The 26105-nt window shown below is 39.0% G+C and overlaps 1 protein-coding gene across 3 annotated transcripts in view; it reads right to left on the bottom strand.

Annotated features, from left to right (window-relative positions):
- Positions 1–26105, bottom strand: part of LOC108972795 — a 45264-nt gene that overhangs the window by 17212 nt on the left and 1947 nt on the right. For all 3 annotated transcript variants that reach the window (XM_018939598.1, XM_018939599.1, XM_018939600.1), the window contains exon 3: positions 8878–10471. In XM_018939598.1, the coding sequence (XP_018795143.1) occupies positions 8878–10471 (1594 nt within the window). The remainder of the gene's footprint in view (positions 1–8877; positions 10472–26105) is intronic.

The raw sequence follows: 26105 nt of genomic DNA, 5'->3' as shown, positions 1-26105 counted from the left end.
GTAGAGACAAGCATATAATCTTCAATGACTCCTTATCGGTGCCCAAAGCTGTCCTCGACGTAAATTTTTCTCACCACATCAGAGATATACTTATCGGTAATATATAAATAGGAAAAGTTAAACTCTCAATGACACTCAGTCATATCGGCATACAAGGGAAAACTCTAGCAGGCCACGAAGCAAAATTAGCAACTACATCTCCCTTAAAACTTATAAATAGCATCAACATAAATGGCATCAGAAATGCAGCCAAAAATTTTTATTCACTCCAATCTTTCCTACAACATATGTAACACATTCTAACATTACAGATTTAATTAAATTTATATATAGTATAAACTTGTTCAAAAATGAACATCTACATTGATACCAAAGGTCATTCAGTACGCATCAATATATTGAATTTTATTATACTTAAGAATATTCAACATATTAGATAAGATATGAAACTGTGTAATTCTCACTATTTTAAAGTCCACTAATATTCAATAATTACTTTTTCCCTCAGCAATATGTTCAAATATATTTAACAGGTTTATCTTCGCCAATGCTGAGGCAGTACAAAGCAAATACATAAACAAACGCATAAGGATACATACCGTTGGCTTAATATAGAAAAGGCGTATCTACATTTTTTTCGAAATGGCGTTTGTAATGTATTCTGGTAGACCACTGCCAAATACTCCTCGCCTTAAAAAATTAGGATTTATAGTCATATAAAAAGAGCCCTAACTCTTTCCAAGTTTTTTTTTTTAAAGAAAAAAGCCCTAAGTCATTTAAAGTTGAATGTAAAATAGACATACAATCAAAGCCACAACAGAAATCGCACTACATTTTGTATCTATTCTTATTCTTATTCTTATTCTTATTGTTTTGCTTTTGTATTTACTTTAAAAGAAAACGGGATTTGACCGAGTTTGTCTAGCACAAGCATATTTTCTGTGCTACGTTGCGTTTGTCGGTACGTTTTTGTTTTTTGTGTCAGTTCAATTAACGTTTTTGTGTTGGAAACAGTTTTTTGATTGAAAGTTTTAATAACATAAATTGTGCAAAAGAAAATTCTGATTCAGATGGTGTTCCAAAAAGGAAAAATACTGCTAACAAATCCGAATGAAAACAAAATGGAAATAAAAGAAAAAGAATGGAAGGCGTGGAATATTTGGGTATATTAAAAAAAGAACTTTGTCAAAAACCTTCTAGGCCATGTTCATCACGATTTTGTGTAAAAAGTGCGGTGAGAAAGTGTTCGACGTTTAGTGAGTCCACTCGAAAAGAAATTTTTAGTTTGTTTTGGGAGATGTCCTGGGAGCAAAAGAGGTAGTATTTTGCAGGTCTTACAAGCTTTTCTGAAACAAAAAGGAAAACCTCTGAAAATTCGAGACGGAATCAGTCCATATCATATTTCTTGAGTCATAATTCAAAGCGGTTACAAGTGTGTCGTGAAATGTTTTATTCAACACTAGGAGTAAAGGAAAATATTGGATTAGCAGTCCCGATAAAGCTTTAATTTGGCGCAAAAATGCTAAGCGATCATCAGTTAAAGATCAGCGCAACAAAAACCGACGTGACTTTCTAAAAAAATTGCTAGAGGAGTTGCCAAAAATGGAGTCACATTATTGTCGAAAAGATAGCAAAAAGTTTTACTTCGAATCGGATTTTTCCTCATATCGGGAGATTTACAAGCTTTATGTCAACGAGCGTGAATCCGAAAAAGAAAATGGACGCCTAAAATTGTCGTACCCAATATTTACGCAATTAATAAGGAATTAAATGATTCTATTTTTAAGCCAAGAAAAGATCAGTGCAATTTATGCATATCACATAAGGCTAATAATGTTTCCGATGAGCTATACGAAAAACATAGAGAAGAAATCGGAAAAACGCGAAAAACAGAAAAACAAAACGATATCAAAAATGCTGAATCCGGACTATGTGCAGTATTCTGTATGGATGTGCAGGCAGTTAAATTAGTGCCTGAACTAAACGCGAGTGCTGCATATTACAAAATGAAGCTTCAACTACATAACTTTACTGTCTATAATATTGTAACGCATGAATCAGATAATTATGTGTGGGACGAAACAGATGGAAATTTAGTCTCTTCCGTTTTTGCTACATGTATTATTAAGCACTTAAGGAATTTCCATGCTCGATCGCCTGAAATCCAACATATTATTATTTACTCCGATGGTTGCTTTCACCAAAATTGTAATACTGTTCTGTCTAACGCCTTGTTGAATTTTTCAAAGGAAAGCGAAATAACAATTGAACAGAAGTTTTTAATAAGTGGTCATACGCAAATGGAATGTGATGCATCGCCTTCCCTTATAGAGAGAAAAATAAATAAAAAACAAATAAAGTTGCCTTCTCAATTTGTTCAACTCATTAAGGAATCTAGAAAAGTTCCAGCACCTCTACAAGCGCACCATTTGTGGTGGTGATTATTTTTTAAATTTCGAAAATATTTCAAAGATATACACATCAATACGACCAGGTGAATATTGCACACTGAAACAACTCTTTAGATATACACTTGTGCTCATATAATTAAGTCATTCTGTTTGAAACGGGTAAATTAAAATTTTTTCGCCACAATGTACATCAATATTGTTCTTTTTTACTAAATTAAGATGTTTTTAATAAAAGCACAACTTCAAGCGAAAGAAGGGTCATATGGGTATGTTTTCAAAAATATCAAAATATTGCCGAAGTTGTAGATGTTTTAGGATTTTCTCGAGGCAAAATTAATAACGCTGTTCAATTTTATAAAAAAAAAGACTTTTGAAAATTTACCGCGTAAAAAGCCAAGAAAGACCACCCGTTCTAACGGTAGGGCCTTAGTAAGGCTAAGTAAGTCTGATCCATTTTTAACCTCCACAGAAATTAGGGCTCAATTAGAGCAATACCACGGCGTACAAATATCTGCGCAAACTGTACGAAGACGACTACAAGAAAATTCATTGAATGGCCGTTTAGTAAGACGAAAACCTAACGTTCCAAAAAAAAAAAAAATATTGAAAAGCGAAAAGCGTTTGCTAAAGACCATCTCTGGAAGGACTCTAAATTTTGGAATTTGGTGGTTTGGAGTGACGAATCCAAATTTAATGTATTTGGTAATGATGGGAAACCATATGTAAGACGACCCCCTTTRCAAGAACTCAATCCCAAATACACTAAAAAAACCGTGAAACATGGCGGTTCATCGGTGATGGTGTGGGGTTGCTTCACGTCATCAGGCGTTGGCCTGATTGTTAAAATAGACGGGAAAATGACAAGTGAAATGTACAAAGGAATACTGGAGAACAATTTAGACGGTGATTATGTGGACAACTTACCCTTAGCTTGGATTTTCCAGTACGATAACGACCCCAAACACTGCTCGCGGGTCGTTAAAACTTGGATACGTAGTCGAAATATTAAAATTCTGGATTGGCCAGCTCAAAGTCCGGACCTAAACCCCATAGAAAACCTATGGGGGATTATAAAAGGAGCCGTAGCTGCACGAAAACCTCGCAACAAAGATTCTTTATGGGAAATAATACAGGCAGAGTGGTACAAAATAAGTCCAGCTCAATATGCTACTTTAGTCCAAACAATGCCTAAGCGATGTACTGAGGTGCTACGTAATAAAGGTTATCCAACTAAGTATTAGTCTTAGGTAAGGCTAAGCGAATGAACGCAATATTTTTATTATTTTAGAAGTTAAATAAAAAATAAGTATTCTGTTTTGAACTGAATTAAAATTTCATTCATTTTTTGTAAAATTAAGTTTCATTTCTGTACCATAGAATTTGCTTTGAATAAACTTTCGTTCTGTTACTTGCGTGATTTAATTATGTGAGCATAAGTGTATATATTTTTCTTAAATTACAGGCAGGGGCATTGGAGATCATACAGTAAGCATGCTTCGAGCCTTGGCGTATGACTCGTCAGGTTCAAGTTATTTTAAAACAAATGTAACAGATGAATATCAGTTACTCCCACAGAGATCGAGGTTTCCGATTGAAAATGTGTCCCCCGATTGTCTTTATAAAGAGAAAATAGCCATATCTAAAAAAAGGTGGGACCATTTGCAAGATCTAAAAAAATTTCTTCCAGCAGATTGCCGCAATTTTTATGTTAATTTACCTTATAAAACCTAATTGGTTTTCAGTATAATAACATCTGCCTTGAAATATATATTTTAGTTTTAATTATTTATTTATTTTACTTCAAACATGAATTATTATATAAATTTGTCCTAATTTTAACTTACGACAAAAAGCCCTAACTTAAATTTATTTTCAAGAAAAATAATAACATAAAGCCCTATCTCAAATACATAACTTCAAAGAAATTAAAAATAATAACAAAATTATACCACAATTGAATTTGTTACCTGTTTTGAATAAAAATTGCAATAGAAATGTTTTTGCATCTTAAGTTTTTAAGGCTTCATTCAGTTTTTTCCTTCTCCTGAAAAGTAGCGAAAAGTGTAGACACGCCTCTTCTATATTAAGCCATCGACACATTTATATAAGGCACGTATGCATTCATATGCCATGCCATGGAGCATAAACAATGTGCTCCATATATATGAACATGCACACATACATATATATTAAGATAGTTCTTTAAATTTTATATATGCGATGTCTGAATTTGGTATCCCCGCAAAATTAATGCGTCTGTGTAAACTGACGTTGAGTAATATCAAAAGCTCCATCAGGATCGGGAAGGACCACTCCGATACCAAACGAGGTTTCAGACAAGGCGATTCCTTATCGTGCGACTTTTTCAACCTGCTCCTGGAGAAAATAGTTCGAGCTGCAGAACTAAATAGAGAAGGTACCATCTTCTATAAAAGTGTACAGGTGCTGGCGTATGCCGATAATATTGATATGTGCGTGTTTTCCACAACGAATATCACATTCGATGGAACGATGAGCTGTATGAGATATACGACGGCATTGACATAGTTCAGCAAATCAAGAGACAGCGGCTGCACTGACTAGGTCATGTCAGGACTTTCGTGTGAAAATTGGCGCACTTTGTGAAAGGAAGAAACGACTGACGCGCTGTTGTTAACTTGGCTATAATCACGTAAGTGTTGTCTACGCCAGTAAAGAAGAAGAAGTTAATGATCGGCCGGCCGATTGCCTTGTATGTTATCAACAACGTATCTTTGTCCTTGTCCCAAGTGTTGGCGACTAGCGACTTAAGGATCTTGTTTCGGCTCTATACTTTTGTTAAAATCGCGTCGTGTGCGGAGTGAGGAAGTATAGACTGTCGAAAGTGACACCTAAAATTTTAGCGCTGTTTATCGTTGGGGAAGGGAAAACGTTCTAGGAGATAGGCGTTCACTTTTGAACACATGTTCACTTTAAGGAATTCGTGCTGGTTTTCAGTTAGGCTCAGGTCAGGAGTAGCAAAGCCTCAAAAGTTTTCACTATCGGAGAAAAGAGAGTTATTAGGCGATAAGACTCCCTTAGGTTGGCAGGCTTCCCAAGTTTCAGCAGTGGGTCCACCCTTCCGATTTTGCACAGATCGGGTTTGTGAAGGGTGGTCAGTGACAAATTGAGGACCTTGTTGAGTAAGGAGTCGCTCTCTCTTATTTGGTAAGTTTGGCGTCAGCTTGAAAAATTTGTCACATATTTTTAATCCTACGAACGAGAATAAAGCGAGCAGTAGCAGCAGCGATTACATTGCGGAATTATTGTTCAGCATCAAATTCGAAGCATTCAAAGACGACCCAGTTTGCGTTAGTATAGGTCGTACCCATTGTGAAGAATGTCAAAGAAGTGCTAAAGATAGAGGTAAACGTTAAAGGCGCTTAGTACCAATCTTTTCCCACCACAAAGCGCATCATTGTCCGCTGATAACCTGTTGATTAACAAGTAACTAAATTAAAGTATATATATTTCGAGCTTCCAATCTTTATGTATCTATTTAGCTGTTTAGCGTAGCTATCGATATGCCTTCCCGGTTCATAATATGAACTATCTCTTCTATCTTGCTCGATAGTCCGTTTCAGTTCAATTGTAAAAGTCGGTATTGATCAGATTGGGAGTTATGCTGCCTATTTAGCTCCGTGGGATTGTACAGGTTTCTTGTTGCCCATTCGGATAGAGAGGGTATTGCGCAGTATTGGGCAACATAACGTGTAAACTCCCTATGTGTCTTAAGGTCTGAACAGGTCTTAAGATGGATCCAACTATTGTAAGTGTTGTATTTAACCAACATAAAGTTATAGTGGCCTTTTGGTGCAAACGTACCAGAAAGGTCCCTTTGTGTTCGGATTGGACTCAATGCCAGCTCGGATCAGGAGGATAAGGAACAAGTCTGCTGCTAGGTGTTGCTATAAAAGTAATGATAGATCAACTTATTACTTATGGTACCGATCCAAACAGGGTTAGATCCTTGAAATTTATGTAACCCGGCCGAGCGGGCGGCGCTACCATGCGACTTTTTTCTAATACTAACATTTTTAAATTAATGATATCATCCGAATGGAATTTTCGAATCGAATAATTCGAAAAGTTATACATACACTCGTGGCCACACAAACCTTACCACTATACTTTCCTTAAATTTTTTTCGGTCTTTTCGTTCGTTCGAGATTTTTTTCAATTTGGCTTTTTTTATGGTTTTAGTAAGCAGAAGTAAACTAAATTATATTATCTAATTATAATTATAGTTTTTATTATTTATTATGTTTAATGAGTAAGACACAAATTAGCTTTTCTGTGCTTATAAAACAGCATCCGATATTATTGTTTTAAAGTGATATACCGACTAAATTTCCTGTTTCAATTAAAAAAAAATTAAATAAATTATTAATTTCAATTAGCCAAATGGGATAAAATTGATATGTACTCGTATCTCCGTGCTAAACAACTGGTGAACTGATGCCTGAATGATTTATAAATAAAAAATATGTACTTGTATTGAAATAATTTCTTGCACATATAAATAGTTTTTAACGAAGCTATTATTAAGGGTATTCAGACTAGCTTTGTTAATTCGTCAGTCGTTACTCGGTAGTTCTTTAGGTGCGTTTTGTTTTTGTAAAATTAACAGATTACCGTTTTACTGAGTAGCGAAGTACCAGACTGGCGACCATGATAGTTTTTTCATTACTTGCCTCAAAAGTTAACTTGATTCATTGAAAAGAAACATTACATTTGGTGTCTACTACAAAATAGTTTTTGACAAATTTTTCAGTTCTTTTAATCATAAAAGACAAGAAAAAATCGATATTATTTTATTGTTCCTTCTAATTATTTGACCGGGATATGTAAATAACTTTTTAGATAATTTTTTTACATCTTGGATTATTTTAATGGCGTTTTGGTAAAGAACCCTAACTTTTTTGAAAATATAATATAGAGGAGAGAGTGTAGCGAACGGATTTCTTCAAATCCGTCAAGTTTTTCAATAAGAACACTCCGAAAGTTTTTTTGTTTTTTTTTTTTTTAATATAACAAAAACGGTTTGGGATATCAATAAAATTCTTTATTCCTGTGTCCGTATTAGGAAATTTGACTGTGTTTCGAACACGAAAAAACAAAGAATAAAAGAAGAACTCTAATATGCTACATAACGACAAATATGTATGCCTCAACGTATTTTGATTTGCTCGATAGTAAATAGATAGAATTTATAAGGCATTTTTACCACCAAGAATATGGTCAGCAAAAAGAACGGATATAAACCCTGATAAAGCTTTAAAAAATGGATCCCAGTTTAAGGGGTCAGTAGGGTAATCTTTTTTAAATTTTTGCATTTTCTGTTCTTTTCTACGTTTATGTCCATCTTTGTATGCTTTCTCAGTACCTTAAACTTTAAACGCGTTTTTCTCAACCCATTTTTTTAAACTGACGGACATGACTCCGGTCGAACTACCAAATGTTCACAAAACGCCTGGCTATGGTCCTTACTAGATTCATAATTTTTTATGACAAAATTTAATTTAAATGTTATGACAAAATTTATGTAAAAAAAATATGGGGAAAAATTAAAACGTTAATTACTTTTTTATTTATCAACATTTTTTCATGATTCTAGTAGGGACGATAACCATTCACGTACTTTTTAAGAATAAATTGGATTTTTATGTTTCAGAAGATCCAAACATGAGAAATCGTGTCCGCCAGTAAAAAAAACGCATCTCATTCAACCAGCCATTTCGCCGACAGATGTCATCAAAAAACTCCGAAAAAATTGTTTATACACTCCACGATATACCTTTGATTGAAACAATACCATCTCAACTTAACCAACCAATCATTAATGAGAGAGAGAAAAAAATTCGTTAAAATCAATAACAATTTTAATTCATCAAAATATTTGAAGAAAGTAACTGATTTTTTAACATGAACTTATAAATATTTTCTTTTTAACATCTATTTACTTTCTAATTGTATTAAATGTCTAAAAACCAAAACTTTGTAAACGCTCTTCATATTAAAAATAGAATAGCCTGAAGCCGTGCTCATATAATTTCTAGGCATTTTTTGAGATATTTGTTCACACAAACTTTCCCAAGAAGCTTTGTCGGAACCGCTGATATCAGCCCTACTATAAACTGAACGCTCAAAATTATGTTCTTGTATTCGAAACTTTTTTTTTTTATTAAAGAAGATATCGTCCATAGGTATTCTTTACTTATTTAATATAAAATTTTACATACGTCTGGAAAATTTTTCTCACCATTGATCCCTTAAAAGTTAGTCTTCCAGTCTTGTTTAGTTTATATTCTAACGATTGGAAGATTTATTAAGTATTTATAATTTTAAGGGCGTAATAAGATATTTTGTTGAATTAGTTCTTGAATAAGTAAATATAATTGTATATTCACATTGCATTCTTATATAGCAATTACCACAATTCACTTACCGTAAATTTGCTGACGTTTCCGTAGTTTTCTCCTTTTCAATAATTTCGGCTGCATTTAAGCTTTCGCCCATTGTTGTTTCTACATACTTATCGTCTAATACAATGTCTTTTGAATTTGTAATTTTTTGGTTATTTTCACTTTTCTCTTGTTGCTTCAAACGGCGCACACGCAAAGAACGTCTAGTTAAATTACAATTGGCCAATTCAGCTACTGCATTTGCTACTGCATTGGCAGTGGACATGCCGGTCAATCCCAAATAATTGCAAAACTCTTGTTGTTGATGACATGTACTTGTAGATATACGGTTTTTTGAAACTGGGGAAAGTGTAGAATAGGACTGATCAGCTTCATGTGGCGATGTAGATATTATTTCTGTTTGTAACTCATTATCTTCTGATTGGTGAAGCGGACACTCTGTGTTTTTATCCATATTACTAGGATTAAAGCTATGCGTGTTCTTTGACATTAATATCGAAACGTTTAAGGCAGCTGAGTTCGGCGTCGGTAAGTGGGTGGGGACGGGTAGCGGCATGTGTTTTTGTGGCAATGTAGGCGTTTTAAACAATTGACTCCTTCTTTCGTAGAGTTGTTGACTTTTATTTTGTATTGCAAAATCCAAACGCATTTGAATAAGACCTCGAGAATTTGTCTTATTCTTTTCATTGAATTTACCAATTTCCTTATTCAGGCGGCGTAACTTAAAAACTGATTCCTCATTTGCAGATGACCGAAATTGACGAGATACAAGCGACGGATATCCGTCTATTGCCATTTGGGAATGGCGACATGTGGCATCTCTTGATTCTAAAATATCACACGGAGACTCTCCATTCAGAACCTTATTACCATGCTCCGAACTTCTAGGGTGTAGCTTTTGTTGATTGCTGTTGAATTTTTGTTTGGAAGTAAGACATAAAAGCAAATCATTTTCAGAAGAGGATGTAAATGTAGGGGTAGTATTTCTTCCTCTTAACATGTGTTGTTGTGGACGCTTTTTGCACTCAAATTCGAGAGCTGCTCGTATACGACGTTGTGCCGAAAACGTCCCAGTAGTAGAAGGTTTAGTTTTCTCATCTTTTGCTATTAAAGGAGTCGTTGTTGTAATCCTAGGCAGGATATCATTTCGAAATACATTAAAATCATACTGTGTGCTGTTGAAAGCGCCATTCCTATTTTTCTTGCCTTGTATAACTCTTTTTTGTAATTCCTCATGTTCTCTGAAAAGATCATCAAAACTATCCACATCTTCGACCTCACTGAAATCAATATCACATTTCCAAGCGTTAATTTTTTCGTCCAAAGACATTTGTGGTTTTTGCGTTGTTAATAATGCCAGGTTACGCTCAAAAACGTCTCCTGACAAAGTACTTTTTTGCAGAGCAGTCCGTTTTCGTGGATTCGAAGGAGAACTAACTGGAAAATCGCTGGTGGTTTCAGTAGAACACTTGTTTTTGTTGCTGTTGCTATTCACAGTTTGCTGATTTAAACGTAAACGCAATTGAAGGTTGGAATTAATTTTCTGTCTCTTATATGCCTCCGAACTAGTTGTGGACTTTGAGCAGATTTCAACAATTTCATTCACAGGGTGATCATCTAAAAAAAAATACATATACAAATGTTGATAAATTATACGTTAAAATATATTGTATTGTAGTGTTTGCCATATTTATACATTTATGAATAATGTACCAAAACGTAACAACTGAGGGGATGCATATGACGCCACCCTTTTTATTAATTAGAAAAATTATATTTTTTCTAGCTCTTTGTTAAACGGCTTTCCTAAAGACTTGTCAAAGCTTCTTGCTGCACTCGGGTCTTAAAAAATATTGATGTATAACATTACAAAGATAGCAACAATATCAAGATTTAGTTCGGGTTAATGGTCGATGATTTATCTATTATAAAGTTTGTTTTCTTTTAATTTTGTTGTTTAAAACATTATTAATAAGAATATATTATAATAGCAGTTATGTAAGGTATACCAAGGACAAAGAACTCACAAAAGTAAATAATAGAAAAAAATAAAGGCAACTGTAGTAACTACGATGATAAAAACGTGGTGGCAACCAAAACAACTATTATTTGACTACAAAAGAAAATTTTCAATTCTCAATTCCAATTATAATCCTACTTAAAACGCATATCAGCGGCTTGACAAAAGCCATGGGGCCCCATCAACTACAGTTTACCTAAAGGATATTCGCCGCCGAATCTACGAAAAATGTTATGATACGAAAACCAATATCTGCACCACAATCAAGCCCGTTTGTTAAATCGAAAGGCTTGGATATAGAAATTCTCTCCCTCCAAGTACAAAAATGTGAATCAGCATTCTGATTTGCTGATCTATGTTTTAGTGGTCCAATCTAAATATTTTTTTCGACGATTGTAGCGTTGGCTTGGAATCTATACCAAATTTTGTGAAGATCTCTAGTCATATAAATAAATTCTCCATACGAGAAAATGATTTTGATTGGTTGTTGTTGTATACGGGGGTTGTCATTTATATTTCGGAATTCGAGAACAACAACAAATGTGAATCATCGAATATCGCTTTATTTTTTTGTTTAATATTCTCCATTAAGATCTATATACTTTAGCATGCATTTGAACCAATTGTCGAAACACTTTTGCGTCTCTAATTGAGATGTTTCCAAAGCATGCGTTCTGAGCACATCAACCACCGCTTCAGGTGTCGAAAGACCTCTCAGTTTATTTTTTCTGTACGGGAATAAAAACAAGTCATTCGATACCAATTCAGGACTGCACACAGCTGTTTCAGGCGATGACTTAAACTACGCATTGTCGTGGTGGAAAGTGACCCGTCTACGGCATTAGTTTTCTCCAATTTCTTAAAAGACAACTGGAAAACAAATGGTTGTATACCACTCAGGATTTACTGTTCTGAGTTGTTCAGGTGGTATGGTTGCGACATAAATCCAGTATTTACCAAAAAGGGAACTATTTGATTGGTACTGCTTCGTATGCATTCGCGTATATCCACGATTCATCACCTATTACGATGTTATTGCCGTGTTTCGAAGCACCGCTATCGTATAATTTTAACATTTCAATCGACCAATCAACACGAGCCTTTTTTGTGCGATTGACAAATTGTGGGGACTGAAATGTTTATGCAAGATTTAATGTCCTAGTTTTCTCTATCCTACAATAGGTCATAACGAACTTACAATATCAGTTTGGGCACAGCGCCAATACTTTCCGGAATAAAAACTGATTTTGGGTAATCTTCACGAAATTTGTCTTGAAGCGATCTACGACCTCAATTGAATTCACCATCCATCGATGAACACTGGTCTTTAAAGGAGTTTTAGCGAAAGAAATTAAATTAAAATCATCAAAACACTGTTGCTGAGTTAATCCACGTTCTGGCTAGTATAACATCAAAAATGACAAATTCTATGATAAACTTGTAAGTTGCCAGCATGCCTAAGCGCCTTAGCTCTTCACGTGGGTCATTGATATACCATACAATTTTACAAATTCTTTGAAACGGTATTGGGTATAGCCCGAATTTCCATATAGCTAGCATACGGCTAGTCAGAGAAACTTTTTTAACATTTTAATTGAACAGATCAATTGAAAGTTTCCCGGCCTGTCACATAGATGACGCTGCTAGAATTATATCCATATTATTTTTAACCTTTAAAAGTCACGTGTAAAAATTTGTCGGATCATTAGTTTTTGAATTATATCATTTTGAGTAAAATAAATTTTTTATTGTGAAAAAATGGAAAAAAAAGGAATTTTGCTTCTTGATACAATATTGATTCTTGAAGGGGAAGAGAAATTGAAGCAAAAACTGGGCTTGAAAAGGCAAATGCTGCTTCAATAAGACAATGCACCTTAGAAGTCAGTGCAAACGACAATTGGGCCTTTTCGACTATTTTCTGCTCTCAGATCTAAAATATAAAAAGATGTTCGCTGGGAAGACATTTTTCGTCAAACATTTTATACTCTTACAACTTGCAAGAACCAAAGACAGGTGCAAAACGTCAACCAAGGAACTTTACAATTCACCCGGAAGTTCGAAATTCTTTATATTGGGTATATGGGAGCTAAGAGAAATATTTGTCTGACTTGACACATTTGTGACATACTGACAAACCATTATCAAACATCTCACACATTGACCCATATTTTCGATTAAAAGTCAATTATAGATACTGGGGTCAAAAATCGATGCCTAGGGGCTTGAACAGTTTCTGTTGAATTTGAACATTTTTTAGACATATGGTGGCATACTTTAAATGCATTACTCGTGCAAAGTTTTATCTCGTTATTTTAACTACTTCCTGATTTGTTTACCGAAAAGTGGAAGAATCAAAAGGAATTTAGAATAGTGTTGTGTGTGAAGTAGTGGCGGTAGTCCGATTTCGCCCATTTTCACATTTAAAATAAGAATGTCAGAGGAATGTCACATACTTGGGAGAAATCGGTCTGGCGGATTTCACCTAAAAGTGGGCGGTGCCACGTCCTTTATTCAATTTTGACCCCAGCTACATAAAAGGCCTCTCATACCATTTCTAGGGTAAAATTTAAGGTATCTGGCGTATTCAATTTTTCATTTATCAATCATTTTTATCAGTAACGTTATATGCGTTGTGAGCGGGGTTATCATCCAATAGTCTAGAGTTTTATATCTTAATTTAGCTCTAAGTTATGGTACTTTCCCGGCAGTGGTCCACCGACGGATGGACAGACAGTCACCCAGATTTCATATATACACTTATGCCTAAAGAATATTTTATCTCATCCATAATTAATATCTTAAAATACTCTCGCATTCAGAATAGTATGTGCGACGATGTTATTGTCGCAATCTATAAATAAATCCAAAATCGTTGAGGGAATCAAGAAAGGCAACTTAAAGTCTAGATGTTTGAAACGTATAATACATAACAGAATTCCCGATTCGAACCGGCAATAAGTACAAATAATTGATAGAGCAAGGATGTGTGTAAATTAGAGGACACTATATCCTAACGCAACTATGACAGCTTACGTCCACATAAAATTACATTGTAAATATTTTTTTAAAAACTCACTGATATAAGTAATGTTAAATCGTCGCAATAATAGTCCTTGGCGAATTAAATTCGGGAAATTCCTGAAATATAGAAGAGTGCATTAACAACTTCAGAGTCCCAAGGAAAGAGTGTTTGGAAAAAAATATCTCAATTTTTACTGAAGCTATCGCTTTCATGGATAGACGGACATCCATCATTCATTTCAATTCAGATCAAGAAAATTTTGGTACATTGGATAATATTGAGTACACAGATACTCTGTGTCCGCATACCCGAGAGTCAGATTTACGTAACCAAAACGGTTATAAACGGGCGAAGCCAACTCGACAGCATTCCAATTAACTTGTTAAGACTGTACAAGAATAACTAACTGTGAGTTTGTGCATCAGTTTAATGCTAATACTGCAAGATGTTGCCACAGAGTCTAAAGCCCGTTTGTGCCCAAATAAAATCTTAGCTAAGCATTGTTGCAGACTGAGTAGTCATTTGAGTTTCACAGTCAATGCTTAATTTTTATACAATTTTATTCTGATATATGGCAACCAAAGATGCCTTCTATGAGTGCTTGGAGCGCACTTATGAGAGCTGCCCCCGCCACGATGTCAAAATCGTGCTTGGCGACTTTAACGCCAGGGTGGGCAAAGAAGGTATCTTTGGCACAACGGTTGGTACATTTAGCCTCCACGATGAAACATCCCCAAATGGGTTGAGGCTGATCGACTTCGCCGGGGCCCGAAATATGGTTATCTGCAGTACTAGATTCCAGCAAAAGCGATACATCAAGCTACCTGGCTGTCCCCGGATCGAAAAACCACCAACCAGATCGAACATGTTGTGATAGACGGAAGATACGTCTCCAGTGTTTTAGATGTGCGTGCGCTCCGAGATCACGCACGACAACAAACGGAAGGAAGATTCGACGTCGAGAAGCTGCACGATTCTCTACTCGGCTTGCACTCCTGGTCGCTCAGAGCAATCGTCAACAACTCGGTATAAGGGAACTGTGGGACGGCATTTCAAATTCCTTACATACAGCTGCAACCGAAACCATTGGTTTTCGGAAAGTGCAAAAGAATAGCTGGTACGACGAGGAGTGCCGTGTCRCAGCGGAAAGAAAACAGGCTGTATACCTCGCAACGTTACGACCGACCAAAGCACGTGCGGGATGGAATCGATAGCGAGAGTTGAAGAGGGAAGCGAGATGCATTTGCAGACAGAAAAAGAAATGCGTGAGTACGAAGAGACAGGGGTAATGCTCGAAGATTTTAAAAGAACAACAAAGCGGCGGGGGTCGATGGATTGCCGGCCGAGCTATTCAAACACGGCGGTGAAGAGCTGATAAGTATAAGCTTTTTTGTAAAGTATGGTCGGACGAAAGCATCCCCAACGATTGGAATTTAAGTGTGCTATGACTACTCCATAAAAAAATAGACCCACAATCTGCGCCAACTACCGAGGGATAAGCCTCCTCAACATCGCATATGAGGATCTATCAAGCGTGTTGTGTGAAAGATTAAAGCCTACCGCCAACAAACTGATTGGACCTTATCAGTGTGGCTTTAGACCCGGCAAATCAACAACCGACCAGATATTCACCATGCGCCAAATCTTGGAAAAGACCCGTGAAAGGAGAATCGACACTCACTACCTCTTCGTCGATTTCAAAGCTGCTTTCGACATCACGAAAAGGTGCTGCCTTCATGCCACGATGTCTGAATTTGGTGTCCCCGCAAAACTAATACGGATGTGTTCAACATCAGTTTACACCAACACCAAAAGCTCTGTCAGGATCGGGAAGGACCTCTCCGAGCCGAGGGCAAGACGAAATATCTCCTGTCGTCAAAAAAAACAAAAACAGTATTCGCACTCGCGACTTGGCTCTCACGTCACTGTTGACAGTCATAACTTTGAAGTCGTATATAATTTCGTYCATCTTGGAACCAGCGTAAACACCACCAACAATGTTAGCCTGGAAATCCAACGCAAGATAACTCTTGCCAACAGGTAACATTCCAGCTCTGAAAGTATTCGACGCTGTACCCGCCGGGGGAAGCAGAGGGAGATGAAGACCTCCAATCCGTTGGAAGGCGCCACGTAGCGAAAAGTGCGCTGTTGTTAACTAGACTATAATCGCGTAAACGGTGTCTACGCCAATTAAGAAGAAGCAGATATGGCAACGTTATGTTGAGCATATGTTTTACAAATGTCATTCATAAAAATATGTTCGAAATAATTAAATTATAAAAGACAATACATAAATTTGCGAGGAATGTTATGAAAACAACAAAAAACTTTTTTGCATATAACACAATTTAAAATTTTTTTTTATACTTTCACTTTCTTGTGTACAAATCAAGAAGCAATTAACATAACGATTTATGATATGTATGTTGAATCAGGTCAATACTGCCCTTTGTCCCCAAATATTTAATATTATACATTTCTGCGTCTAATACATTCAGAGCTGGAGTGTTTTCGCGTATTCGGACAACATGAGCTAGCCAGTGTAGCCGCTGTCTTTTAAGGGAACGTCTCAGTGTTCTTTATCGGATAGTATGCACTGTAACAAACATTCTCTCATATTTTGAAATCGATATACGAATTTTTACAGTTGCTACATCGTCGTCGTTTATTTCATACAGCTCATCGTTCCATCAAATGCGGTATTCGCCATAGCCAATGCGGAAACTTCAATAAATCTCTATTTGGGCTTTAATCTTTCACAGAATACGATCGAAAGATCCCTATATGCGATGTTGAGGATGCTTTTCTCACAATATTTAGAAAAGACTGTGGGGTTTTTGTGGATTGGGAAGACCAAACTTAAATTCCAATCGTCGGGCATGCTTTGGTCCGACCATATTTTGCAAAGTGTTGATGCATGCTCCTTATCAGTTCTTCGTATTTGAATAGCTCGGTAGGGGATCAATGTGGTTGTTGTAGTCGCAGAATTCTGCCGAGTTGACAGTCCTTGGCCGGATAAAAATTCAGGTCCGTTTCGGTTACCTAGACCCGACGGTCAATCGTCGGGCATGCCTTTGTCTTCTATAAAGAAGTTGATACATGCTCCTTAACAGTTCTTCGCCGCCGTATTTGAATAGCTCGGTAAGCGATGAATCGGCATCCGCCGCTTTGTTGTAGCGCCTGCTCTATCGTCATCGATTAGGGAATCTCTTGATGTTATGCTTTCACTACCATTCAACAGGCTGTTCATCCACCGGAATGAATACTAGGACTCGCCGAAGGAGTCACAAGGACCTACTCGTCTCAGTCCTTGTCCAGTCCATTGTTCTTTTTAAAAGGTGTTGATGCCAGCCTTTATTTTTACGAGGGCATCAACCATCTGAGCAGCGGTACCTTCTCAATTAAGGGAATGGACATTCCAGGTGCATGCCCTTAAATCGTTATCTTTAAAGCGTTTGCCATGGTCGTCATAAAAAGGGGGTTTCTTTTTCGAGGCTGTTGTTTTATTTCCATTGGGTGCGGTTTTACGTGGAAGGTTCCAAGCCCAAGGCAGAATCCTGGGAAGATAGATTACCCTTCAAAAAAAAAAAGTTTGTTTATAAAAGCCGACTTGGCTATAGGTATTCGATCTGCGCAACTTGTTCACAGATTATACCGTTTGCTTTTGAAAATAATCCATACCACAGTACGTGAAGATAATTGTCAAACTTTCATACAAGAACTTGATTTAGACAATATTCAACAAATTCAATATTATCAATCATTTTATGTTCTTAGCATGTTCTCTTCGGCGTGGACCACTGGTGTTACTCGGGCACTGCGCTTATCTGGCGGCGGGGAAATAAAATATATTGGGGAATTATAAATTTATATTTGTTAAAAGCGTTTTCAACATAAACAAAATTTTTTTTTTATAGTTCTTTCTAAAACAAAACAATTAGAAAGTGATACAAACAGCTTGACAATCTTGTGCATGTTGTAACAACCACGGAAAATCACAGTTTCTTCAGCTCTCTCGGTCAAAGATTTTTTGTAAGAGGTGATTACAACGCTAAGCAACCGTGGTGGGGCTCACGTACTACAAATCCAAAGGGTAGAGAGCTTTATAAATGCATTATAAAGAATAATTTACCTACTGGCCGAGTGATCCATTAAAAATTCCTGACCTTTAAGATTTTGCTGTATACACAGGTATTCCAACTCAACTGTTAGCAATAAAAGTGAAATTGGAGTTTTTCAGGATTGGATATCGCAAAATATAATACTTATTTCACTTCTATTAAATCTCAAGTTGAACTGGATGATGCAGTCGAAGGTTTTACAAATCTAATTGACGAAGCAGCTTTTGCTGCCACTCCCTCCCCAAAAAAGGAATGAAATTGCATTTGCATTGGCGATTAGATTATTAATTCAGAGTAAAAGACGTTTACGAAAAAAATGGCAAATCAGTAGAAAACAAATTGACAAAACTACTCTAAATAAAGCCACAAAGGAGCTAAAAGAAAAATTAAAAGGCTTCAAAAATAAATCAATTTCCGATTATATTGAGAGTTTAAACTATAGAAATAATGAAGATCATAAGATTTGGAATGCTACAAAATATTTAAAAATACCTAAAAAAATTTATTTATAAAAGACGGTAATAAATGCGTACAGTAAATACCTTGAAGTAGCAACAATGATGCTGCCATATAAGAATTTCTTGACATACCCTGTCAACTATCTCTACCAATGAAACATATTACGCCTGCCGAAATACGTTTTGAAATCGATAAACTGAACAACAAGAAATCTCCAGGATATGACAAAATTCATGCTAAATAGCTATGTACTTACCTAAAAATGGAATTATGTTTCTAAAATTCAATATTAAGGCTGAACCAATTCCCTACTCGTGGAAGTGTACAGAAATTGTGATGGTGCTCAAACCAGGTAAAGCCGAGCCCTTCTTTGTTTTTAAATGGGAATGCTATTCCTAAAAATTATAGCGTTAAATACCTCGGCATGCACTTGGACAAACGGTTAACATGGTAACAGCACATACAAGCTAAAAATAGGCAATTTAAAATAAAAACCAAACAACTGTATTGGCGACTCGAATATAAATTCCCGTTACATYTTGAAAATAAATTGCTTTATATAAAGCCACCTCTGCGAATGGTAGGCACCTTGTCGTGGTGCAGGGTCTTAAACCGCAGCACAGCACGTCATCTCCCAACCACCAGGGGTGATGCTGCATAGCATCTCTCCTGAGGGCTGGCAGACGCTGCATGTGCGCGGCGACCAAGAGCTACCACCTCCTAATCCAAGGTGTTATGCCTGTCTCTTATACACATCTAGATGTGTATAAGAGACAGGTCTTAAACCGCAGCACAGCACGTCATCTCCCAACCACCAGGGGTGATGCTGCATAGCATCTCTCCTGAGGGCTGGCAGACGCTGCATGTGCGCGGCGACCAAGAGCTACCACCTCCTAATCCAAGGTGTTATGCGGCCCGCGCCCGTTGGATGATTTGCAGCCAGGAGGTAAATTCGGCTGTATTCGTACGGAGCCTTCCCAACACCGAGCCACCTTGGGAAGTAACGGTGGCCTTACTGCGTCAAGGGGCTCTGGCGCAGCGGACTTCAGATTTCCCCTTACTAAGAATAGACCGGGAGGCTCACATTAAGGGCCAAACGGTCGTAAGAACAAGATGGATCAACAACAATAAAAACAACAACAACAAACAACGTCCACAGCAAGGACGGCTAACAGCAGCGGAAGCGCTAGTACGACGAGCAAGAGTGGCCCAGGAGCTAGACGAAAGTTCAGCTTCCTGGATGCCTTGTCGTCGGAAGAGCGAGCACTCTTTGAGGAGCACGCACACGACGACGACGACGTGCCCTCCTGTAGCGGCACTCAGTGTAGTGTGTCAACCGTGACCACAGCAAATCGCGCGAGCGCCGGCCCCACAACCCCCTCGAGCAGGATCGACTGCGGAGAGGAGGGTGGTTTCACGAGAGTGGAATCAAGGGGCGAGCGTAAAAGAAAACGACAACGAGGGAACATTCCATGTACCCCGGAGCCAGGACGACCAGGAGGTCATGACGACCCACCTAGAGCGAGAATGAGCGGAGCCACTCTCAAGTGGTACCTCAGATTCCTACAGGACGGCATGACACCGGAAACAGCGGAAAAGCGGGCTCTGAGTAGGAGCAGGATGAGAAATCCCTCTCCTAATAATGCATAACGCGCTAGTGCCAATGGTTCGTCTGCAACAAGACGCAGAAACCAAAGGCGTCGCCGAGCTAAAGCAGCCTTGTCGGAAGGACGAAGCGTAGCAAAGCCGGCGCCCCAAGAGGCACCGAGCCGTATGGAGAAAAGAAAAAGCGGCCATATAACTCCCCAAGAACCACCAAGACCCAAGAGAATATGTGGAGACAGACCACAGGAAGCTAGTGGAAAGTGCTCCAACCCCAACCAGCAACCGACGAGAACCGCCAGCCGGAAGTACTATGAGACTGTTAAGAGCATCCGGATGGCAGTGTTGCCCTGCAACTACCCAGCGGAGGCCCTAGGGTCCGAACAGATGACGGCTCTCCAAGACTGCATAGTTAATGCCCTATGTCCTGGCAAAGGCTATACTGGCGCCTTCAATGGCATTTTCTTTAAGGGCGGTATACTGCTGGTCGACTGTCAGGAGGAGAGGTCGGCCATCTTGCTGATGGAAATCGCGCCAAGGCTAGAGGGTTGGAAGGTTCCAGCCCTGTGTGTACGGAGAGGCGAGGAGATACCACAACTGCATAACATGGTGGCATTCTTCACGAGGAGCGCAGATAAAACCCACGAACTCGTGCTTAATCTGGTGGGTAAGCAGAACGGTGGCTTAAGCACCTCCGCGTGCTACGTGCGTAGGGTCGTAGCAGGCAGCGTTGAGGGTGCAGGGTGGAACCTCAACATGTCGATAGGCGATGAATCCTATAAGTATATAAGGCAAAAGGGATTCAGGCTGAACTTCAGGTTCGGCAAAATTGTAGTGAGGCCATGGAGGCCCAAGGCAACGTCGGCGACGAGCCAAGAACCCACGACGGGGCGGACCGCGACACCTGCTCCACCCGTAACCCGCCCAGCAGCGCATGAGGCGACTGCCGATGTGGTTTCGGAAGAGCGGAACGAGTCCCCCAACTACTCGGCTGGGCAGGCTGCGGCCACCGCCGCGGATGGAACCAGGAGCAACGAGCTCCCCAATGAGCAGGAAGGCATGCCATTCACCCAAGAGCTTCTGGAAGGGCTGGAGATGCAGGTTGATGAAGAGATCGAGGACGAGGACCTGTCTCTCATCGAACCTATACTATAGGCTCCAGTGCCGGCATGGAAGTGCCTCAGGTGAACCTGCATCACGCATCGGCAGCCTCGGCTGTCATCGTGAATAGGTTCATCTCGGATAACCTGAGCATCCTCCTAATCCAGGAACCTTGGGTGTTCAAAAGGAGAGGTAAGAGGCCTCAACTCTAGAAGAAGCAAGGTAATCTGGGATCTCTCTAGCGAGAGACTCCTCTCCTGTGTAGTCGTTAGAGCCGATATAGTCTTTTTCTGTATTTCAGAGTTTCTAGCGCAAGATCTAGTGGCGGTACAGGTGAAGGACAAGGAAGGATCGGACTTCGTCTTCGACATACTTTCCGGGAGAGACGGCCACATAATCTGCCCCTAGTGGTCCAGTAAACTCGCAGCTCTTAGACTTAGGGTGCGTAGGTTGTTCAACTAAGCCAAGCGCACAGGCAGCTGGGAGGATTACAAACGGCACATAACATTCTATAACAAAGAGATTAGGCTTGCCAAGACAAACAGTTTCAGCAAATTCTGTGATAGCGTCTCCTCGACCTTGTCGAAGGGCAAGACGGACACAGTATTATCCCTAAAAAGAAACGAGGGGACCATTCGACAAGCGCGGAGGAGAACGCGGAAACACTCCTACAAACGCACTTCCCGGGGACGGTACAAGCTGACCTAAATCCAGCCTCGGTCATACGTAGGCCAGATCGCTCAGATTGGCTGACTGCAAGAAACCCGTTCACTGCAGACTCAGTCAGTAGATGGCGTCTTCCCGGCCCTTTTGCAGTAAGGTATGGATATTCTCCTGCCTCCTGCTAGGGCTGATGAGAAAGAGCCTGGCGATGTCGTATATCCCTGAGCCATGGAGAATCGCAAAAGTAATTTTCATTCCCAAAGTAGGGAGAAAAGACTATTCGCTAACCAAATCGTTCCGGCCTATAAGTCTCACATACTTCATGCTGAAGGTAATGGAGAAAGTAATAGACAACCATATCAGATCGGAAGCGCTGAAGATCGCACCCCTACATACCAGACAACACGCGTACAGAGCGGCCAGATCTACAAACACTGCTCTGTAACAACTCACGGCTGAGCTGCAGGATTCGCTGAATAACGGCGAGGTTGCGATCTGTGCCTTCGTAGACATTGAGGGTGCCTTTGATAATGCATCTCACACTAGCGTTATCAAGGCACTKGAGAGAAGGAACGTACCCACCCCGATACGCAGATGGATRGAAGCCCTTCTGCGCACTAGGGTAGCAGAAACAACAGTGGGAGAAAGTAGGATTCGCCTTGGCACCACAAGGGGTTGCCCACAAAGTGGAGTACTATCCCCTCTGTTATGGACCCCAATAGTAGACGAACTACTCGAGCCTCTCACCAGCAATGGAATCCGCTGTCAAGAATACGCGGACGACATTGTCATAATGACGAGAGGCAGATTTGAGAACACTCTCTGCGACATTTTTCAAAGGGGCTTAAACTTGGCGAAAGGATGGTGCAACAGGGTAGGGCTAAATATAAACGCAGCAAAGACCACCGTGATCCCATTCACTAAGCGGAGATCTCTTCCGGGCCTAAGGTCCCTAACAATTGGAGGCACAGAGGTGGTAATGTCTAAGGAGGTCRAATTCCTGGGCCTCACCTTAGACTCATCATTAGGGTGGAGCAGGCATTTGGACCTAACGCTGTCCAAAGCAACTAGAGCACTTATGATTTGTAGACGCCTGGCCGGCAGGGGATGCAAGCCAATTATTATTAGATGGCTGTATACCATGATAGTAAGGCCTATAAGGCCTATCGTCACCTATGGAGCGGTTGCCTGGGCTACCAAAGCATCGCAGTCTTCAGTGATTCGGAGACTGTCAAAGCTGCAAAGACTTGCATGTGTCTGTGCTTCAGGGGCAATGAGCACATGACCCACGGTGACACTGGAAGTTATACTAGAGCTCACACCGCTGCATCAGGTGATCAAGCTAGCAGCAAAGTACACCATGCTGCTAATGTCAGCAGAAGTCTGTGGAAGAGGGAAGGTAATGTCCTCTAGACAGATGGACGAACTAGCGGAGAGCACACCGCCAGCCCTCCTCCCTAAGGACAACACCACAAAGAAAATAAACTTCAAGAAGAACTTCAAAGTCACTCTAGGCAGCAAGACGGTGTGGAGTGATTTCGCGCTGGAAAGGCTGCTGGAAGACAGCACCATTCAGTGGTACACTGATGGCTCAAAAACACCGGTAGGTATTGGGGCAGTTATGTGGGACCGCGTACCAAGCTGTCCATACTTATGGGCAGCTTCCCAAGTATCTTCCAGGCAGAAGTTTTAGATATTTTTGTCAGTGTGGTGAAGTCAACCTCAGCCTCAACTATCGCAATCAGCGTATAGCTATTCTCAGTAATAGTCAAGCGGCGCTAAAAGCGATCTCATCCTAGGAGACCAAATCGCTTCTAGTCGAGGAATGCGTAGAACGGCTAAACCCCCTGTCCTTGTGCAAGAGGGTGCACCTAATGTGGGTACCAGGGCACAAGGGAGTAGAAGGTAATGAGAAGGCCGACGAACTGGCCCGCACTGCAGCARCGTCAAAGATGTTGGGACCGGAGCCATACATAGCGGTAGGACCCCACACTCTTAAAGAGCTGCTCAGCACGGAGGAGAGAGTGGAGAGAGAACGGCACTGGCGACAGGCAGCAAGTATGCGCCACGCCAAGCTGCTTCTAGGAGGATACAACCTCCCCCATGTGAAAAATTCCGCCTCCTCGTTGCAATCTACACAGGGCAAAGTAAGCTCAGGAAGCACCAGTCCAACATGGGCATGGTCTCCTGTGCCAACTGCCGATTCTGCGACCTGGAACAGGAAACACCACTGGATTCTGTTTACATCAGCAGAGATCACATCACCTCACTAGCGCCCGGAAAACTCCTAGAACTATTCAGGCTGCTGGGGCTCTGAGAGGTCATGTGATATAGGAGAGGGCACAATAGACCTTAGGTCGCGGTGCATTACCTCAATTAATATTCTGTTCTATTCTATAAAGCCATACTAAAACCTCTCTGGACCTACGGTGTGCAGCTTTGGGGCACTGCTAGTAATTGAAATATTGAAATTTTACAAAGATTTCAGTCAAAAACCCTAAGACTAATTACAAACGCCCCTTGGTTTATAACAAATAAAGCAATTCATTCAGATCTTAATATGCCTTTTGTTAAAACTGAGATTAAAAGAGTTAGTACAGCATATTTACACAGAATCAGTTATCATGACAATCCTCTGGCAATCATGTTATTGATGACAGCAATGAAATTACTAGACTCAAAAGACAACATATTCAAAATCTCCCATTTAGGAATTAAGGGCGCATTCTGGTGTAGAAATTCGAAAAAACCGATTTTTTTTTGCATATTTTTCACATGAAATTTTACACAGAGCTTTCTTATACAATAGTGTCGCCCTAAGAAGAGCTTTCGATAGTTTTTTTTTTAACTCCGTACCACAAAAAACAGAGAAAATACGAAATTTTCAAAAACGTTTCGAAGTGCGATAACTACACTTTTACTCTTCACGGATTTCTCAAAAATTTTCTTTCTAGGCCACGGAAAGGATGAGGACAATTGTTTCATCAGGACATTGTTTCATCAGTCTCTACTTCGCCGACCTGCATTTTTTTAAAATTTAATTTGTTTTCTTATATTATTTATGTTTTGTATTCTTCGAACATCAATAAAAAGCATGTAAAAGAGCATGTTAAAATAATTTTTCATTTTTTTATCGCGCCAAAAAAAATACCTAAAATTCGGGCTTCTAAACCAGAATACCCCCTTAAGTAATAAATATTTAATAAGATATATTACTATGGTATTAAATATTAGTATTAAATTTGTTAATATAAGCACTAGAAATAAGAACATTTGATATGAATATTGTATATTATTATTGACATCACTGGATAAGTCAAATTATGTTTTTGCTTATTATTTAAAAAAAAAAAGACTGCAAATAAAACATATTAAAAAAAATAATAAGTATGTGAAATATGTCGTTTTACAGAACATCTTAAATATACTTAAAATTATCTGCTAAATTTTCGTTCGCCGCGCATTCACAGTGGAGCCATCAGAACCTTCACCGACTCTCTTCCAGTGAAGGCGAACTCTTGAGCTTGAGTTGCCACCAACTCCACTCATCTGACTGTCCGACCCCGACGAAACATCACGTTTCTTGGGGATAGATAACAAGATTTATTTTTAATTTATCAGAGTGCTGGCCTTTTTTATTAACGACAGGTGTCAATATTAAATATATAAATATAAAAAGATAGCGAATTGTTATGAACTAAATATTTTAATTTTTTTACTTATGTATGTGGTTAATTTTCAAAACAATATAAATATTATTAAAAAAAAATTATTCTTTTTTTTAATTTGTGTAATTCATCTTTAGAAATAGTGCATCTTCTTATTAGGTTAAACATGATTTCTAAAAACGCAACACAATAGATTTTACGCAAAGTCGTTAATGTCGACATATAGGATTGTTTGTCTTAAGATATTATGACAAAACGCCAAAGATATATGTACAATATTATACGGTCTCCGACTATTTTAATTACTTTAGATTCAGTTATATCCTGTATTAACCTATTGTTGTTGTTTTAACGGTTATCAGTCCCCGTTCGGATGGTGATAGCTATCTGTGTTTTCGTCGATGTCATCTAACGGGAGGCCCAGGAAACGTGCTGTTTCGACGGGGTCGGACCAGAGGGAAAAGGGTGTTAGATGGGTGGGGTCGGTTGGGCATGCAAAGAGGTGGTCACAGTCATGCGGAGACTCGTTGCATGCCGGACATACGTTGGGTATGTCTGGGTCTATTCTGGATAGGTAGGAGTTTAACCTGCTACA

The sequence above is a fragment of the Bactrocera latifrons genome, unplaced genomic scaffold, assembly GCF_001853355.1.
Source record: "Bactrocera latifrons isolate USDA-ARS-PBARC rearing strain unplaced genomic scaffold, ASM185335v1 scaffold_426, whole genome shotgun sequence".
Lineage (NCBI taxonomy): Eukaryota > Metazoa > Arthropoda > Insecta > Diptera > Tephritidae > Bactrocera > Bactrocera latifrons.
This window is presented reverse-complemented; position numbering and strand designations above follow the sequence as displayed.